At 38.3% G+C, this 5,133-nt stretch overlaps 1 protein-coding gene across 1 annotated transcript; it reads right to left on the bottom strand.

Annotated features, from left to right (window-relative positions):
* Positions 1 to 768: 768 nt before the first annotated feature.
* Positions 769 to 1,107, bottom strand: LOC120359064 (secreted RxLR effector protein 161-like). Its single transcript, XM_039455363.1, has one exon. The coding sequence runs from the start codon at positions 1,105 to 1,107 to the stop codon at positions 769 to 771; it is 339 nt and encodes a 112-aa protein (XP_039311297.1).
* Between the last annotated feature and the right edge of the window lie 4,026 nt (positions 1,108 to 5,133).

Genomic DNA, 5,133 nt, shown 5'->3' with positions numbered 1-5,133 from the left:
AGGTTTACTCCCGGATGTGTGCAACATTTTTTTTTTTTTTTTTAATAAGTGTATTTATTTATGTTAGATATAATCAGGATCGGGAACGAAATCACTCAGTTCGGTTAATATTCACGTGAAATGATATGTTTATTATTTCCGGCACTACTCGTAGTTAACATAATAACCGACAAGGCTTGCAAATACAAACATACACATCAGCGTGTGCGGTAGGAACCGGAACAAGGCAGAAGAAGAACATAGAGTATATAATACTAGAAAGATAAACCTACTCTGTAAACTATCGCTCTAGGGAATATCCCTAACAACTGAATCTTGTGCACTAGTACGCATAGATCACACATATTCCAACACCCCCTCTATCGATGTGTACTATGCAGTCGTAAATCTAGCCTTTTTTTAATCTAACCGTAACATAGAAATGCAATCAAGATGCTTAGTTTTCGATAAAAATTTCGTTAAAATGTCTGCAATCATTAATTCTATTCTTAAATATTTAATAATTGTCACCTTTTTCTCTACCAACTCTCTAGCAAAATGAAAACTGATATCTATATGTTTACTGCGCTTATGGAACACCGCATTTTTAGATAATTCAATCGCGCTTTGGTTGTCGCAATATACGTTAATGGAATCCTTCACAAGTCTCTCAAAACCCATGTAAGTCAAAAGTCTTTTCACATATACCACTTCACGAGATATTTCAGCAAGCGCCGCATATTCTGCTTCCATCGTAGAGAGAGCCACAGAAGTTTACTTCCTGGATTTCTAGCTAATTGGACCATCAGCTAATATGATAACGTTTCCTGTGCATGACCTCCTGTCATCCTCATCTCCAGCCCAATCGGAATCTGTATAGGCCGTAAGCTTATTCTTGTTTTTGACGTACTTGATGCTATAATGTGACGTTCCTTTCAAGTATCTTAATATCCGTTTCGCATAAGACCAATGCGCTTCTCCTGGATCACTGCAGAATCGACTCAAAGTACCAGCTGCGAAAGCAATATCTGGTCGTGTGGCGTTGGCCAAATATATGAGGCTACCCACCAGTTCTCTGTATGGTCTGTTGCTCATTTCTAATCGTTCCTCTTCAGACCTAGGATTCATCTCCTTTGTGACCTTTGCGTTAATTTCTATCGGCGTTGACACTGTCTTTGAGTTTTCCATATTGAACTTTGCTATTAGTTCTTCTGTATATTTTCTTTGTGAAAGTCGAATGCTTCCTATTAATCCTTGTCACTCGACATTTATATAGAATATCGTGTATTGGTCCAAGATCCACCATCTTGAATGCCGTCTTTAACTTAGATTTTATTTTTTTAATTTCTTCGATCTTCTTTGATGCTAGTATTACATCGTCGACGTAAATTAACATGATGACTCGGTTGTCACCTTTGCCAAATACGTACAGACATGATTCAGCCATCGTTCGTTTGCCTCCATTATTTGTTACATATTTATCAAACGTTTTGTACCACTCACGACCCGATTGTTTTAGGCCGTATAGAGGTTTCATTAACTTACAGACTTTGGATTCCTCTCCTTTCTGAACGTACATCTCAGGCTGCTCCATATACACTTCGTCTGAAAGCTCCCCTTGTGTATAGGCTGACACAACGTCCATCTGGTGAACGTACATTTCCTCGCTTACAGCTGCGGCAAGCAAAGTTCTAATAGTCTCATACCTCGAGACTGGGGCAAATACTTCTTCGTAGTCTATCCCTTCTCGCTGCGTATGCCCTCGTACAACCAGCCTAGCCTTGAATTTCTCAATTTCTCCTCTCTGATTGACTTTAGTTTTAAAGACACAACGATTTAATAGGACTTTTTTATTCTTTGGTCTAGGCACTAAAATCCAAGTCTTGTTTTCCATTAAACTTTTGTGCTCACTCTCCATAGCGGCTAGTCATGCTTCGCGGTTATCACGATTTAGTGCTTCCGAAACAGATTCTGGATCCGGAGTTTTTGAACTACGTGTCTGATACATTTTCTTTGGTCTACCTGGTTTACCAGTCTTCATTAATTTCGGGCGTCCTCTTCCATGGCAAACTTCATTTTCGTTTTCATTAGACGTATCTTGCTGTATAACTTCAGTTGTAGATTCTTCTACGTCTGTACCGTCGTCACTTTTTTCGTCGCTTTGATGTTCCTTATGTTCCTCTTGCGATTCTGATTCTTCGAATGGAATGCAACATGTTGTACTTGCTTCTTTATCGTCCGATGTGACTAAAGGATCTTTCATCGTTGTGTTAGTTGAATCTTGACTTTCAAAGAATTTGACATCTCGCGCTTTTATTACAGTTTTCGTTCCGGGTTTCCATAGCCGATATGCTTTAGATTCCTCCGAGTATCCAACTAAAACGTATTCATTACCTTTCGGTTGAAACTTTCCTCTTCCTTGCGTTTTATTAAGCACGATCGTTTTAGATCCAATAATTCTAAAGGAACCAACATAAGGCTTTTGCTTTGACCACGCCTCAAAAGGCGTATTTCCGTTTAAGGATTTTGTTGCGCATCTATTACGAATATACGTAGCTGCATTGACAGCTTCTGCCCACAATGATTGAGGGAGGTTACCTTGCAACATTATACATCTTGCTATCTCGACAAGTGTTCGATTTTTGCGTTCCGCAACTCCATTTTGTTGCGGTGTGTATTCGACGCTCAACTGATGTAAGATTCTTTCGCTTCTCAAAAAGTCCTTGAACGCATTCGATAGATACTCTTTTCCGTTGTCCGTGCGTAACTTCTTGATTCGTTGACCTGTTTGTTTTTCGGCCTTTAGCTTATAGTTTTTGAACGCCTCCAAAACGTCCGACCGATTACGCAACATTGTGGTTTCAGTGTAACGTGTGCAATCATCTGTAAAAGTTACAAAATATTTAGCACCTCCTAGTGATTCAGTGCTGATTGGCCCGCAAATATCCGAATGCACTAGCTCCAGAACGTTTTCCTCGCGATGTGTAGAATTTCCAAAATATATATTTTGGAAATGCAAAATGTATATTTTACTCTTAGCGCATATGTCACAATTAATTTGATTTTGGTTTGTTGTAAAATTCAAGCCAATAACTGTTTCTTTCTTTTTCATTTTCATGAGATCATTAACATTGACGTGTCCATACCTTTGATGCCACCTTAATAGATTTTTACTCACGTCGTTCTCCGCCGACATTGCTTGGTTTAACCTCTCATCGATGACGTATAGTTGATTTCGTTTTGTAGCGGTTAGCATCGTTGAACTGTCCTTCCTCTTGACGAACGCTCGATTTTTCTGAAATATAACTGAAAGACCTTTATGTGTAATACTTGGTACCGATAATAAATTGTTTCGCAATTTTGGTACACATAACGCGTTTTGTATCTTTATTGGATTATTTTCTGCTCGTTTATTCGTTCTTAAGTTTAAATCTATATCACCCGATCCGACTGATTTGATAAAATGTTCCGATGCTGTGTACACTCGCGTATAATCGTCTTTATTAAGTGCACCGAACTTTTGTCTGTTGTTACACATGTGTCTGGTTGCGCCGCTGTCGAGGCACCACACTCCCGATTCCGTAGTAAGTTCCGCATTGCACGCGATCGAGGTTAACGCATTGTCCGAGTTGCTTGTTTTATTTTGTTTAGGTTTCATGCGGCAATCGCGACTTCTGTGTCCGACTTTATCGCAATTCAAACACTTTCCTTCAAACTTCGGTGTGTTCATTTTTGCACTGCTATCTTTCGGGTTTGCAGATGGATTCCTCCATGAATGTCTCCCGCGATGAGCGCCACCTTTAACCATCAACGCGTCGCTCTTGTCGCCCGTCTTCGCATCTCGATCGCTCTGTCTCGCTTCTTCTTCTTTTAGCTTTGCCTTAAGGATTTCTAGCGTCGGAATTTCGTCACGTGATTCTACGGCTACGCTGAAATTTTCATACTCTTCCGGCAAGGAATTTAGCAGCATTATAGACAATAATTCGTCCGGAATTTCGATGCCTGCTTCCTCTAATTGTCCTGCCTTGCTCGTGAAATCATTCACGTGTTGCGTTATTGTCACGTTTGCCTTCTTTTTCATTCGCAGCAGTTGCTTGTACAGCGTGGCTTTTCGTACAGGGCCTTCGGATTCGAAGATCCCTTTGAGGCCATCCCAGGCTCCTTTAGCAGTCTCTGCTTCCTTTACGTAGTTTAGTTGACTTTGTGAAATACTTAAATTTATTAATGCTAGAGCCTTTGAATCTTTCTTCGTCTATTCGCCTGCATTTTCACGCGGTTTTACCTCCGTGCTGTCGACATACTGCCATAAATCGTTGTACACAAGTACACTCTTCATATGTACCTTCCACAGCTCATTTTCGGTCAGCTTTTCGATGTTCGACAAACCGCTCGCCGATGCCATCTTGAAATGTCGATTTCACTTTTACTTACACGCGCAGTCGACGAAGCACCCTGGGCCCATAACCTGTTAGATATAGTCAGGATCGGAAACGAAATCACTCAGTTCGGTTAATATTCACGTGAAATGATATGTTTATTATTTCCGGCACTACTCGTAGTTAACATAATAACCGACAAGGCTTGCAAATACAAACAGACACATCAGCGTGTGCGGTAGGAACCGGAACAAGACAGAAGAAGAACATAGAGTATATAATACTAGAAAGATAAACCTACTCTGTAAACTATCGCTCTAGGGAATATCCCTAACAACTGAATCTTGTGCACTAGTACGCATAGATCACACATATTCCAACAAATTATCTTGATGATATTGATATAGTATGCAAATTTCTAAAATAGAAAATTTAATTTAATATCACTTTCTAAACATTAAGTTAAATTTAATTTGAAGAGAATTTGAATTCAAGTAATAATATTTGAAATAATAAATCGGTAATAATGATAATAATATATAAGTTATTTCAAATGGATAACATATAAAGGCAACGTATCTAAATTTTCAAATTATTTAATTTAAAATTTAATTGAAAATAATATTAACAATATTTTAAAATTCTAATTTTTAAAATAATTAATCGTAGAAGAAGAATACCAGTGTTAAATTTAAACAATGTGAAAATTTAGATACGCCTTTATATGTTATCCATTTCAAATAACTTATATATTATTATTATTATCTATTTATTATTT

The sequence above is a fragment of the Solenopsis invicta genome, chromosome 12 (genome assembly GCF_016802725.1).
Source record: "Solenopsis invicta isolate M01_SB chromosome 12, UNIL_Sinv_3.0, whole genome shotgun sequence".
Classification (NCBI taxonomy): Eukaryota; Metazoa; Arthropoda; class Insecta; order Hymenoptera; family Formicidae; genus Solenopsis; species Solenopsis invicta.
The sequence above is the reverse complement of the archived record's forward strand: the minus strand, read 5'-3'. Positions and strand labels throughout refer to the sequence as shown.

What these genes read in the sequence shown, in the direction of transcription:
- LOC120359064 (XM_039455363.1), bottom strand. Translation starts at nt 1,107, where the DNA reads ATGAATCCTAGGTCTGAAGAGGAACGATTAGAAATGAGCAACAGACCA.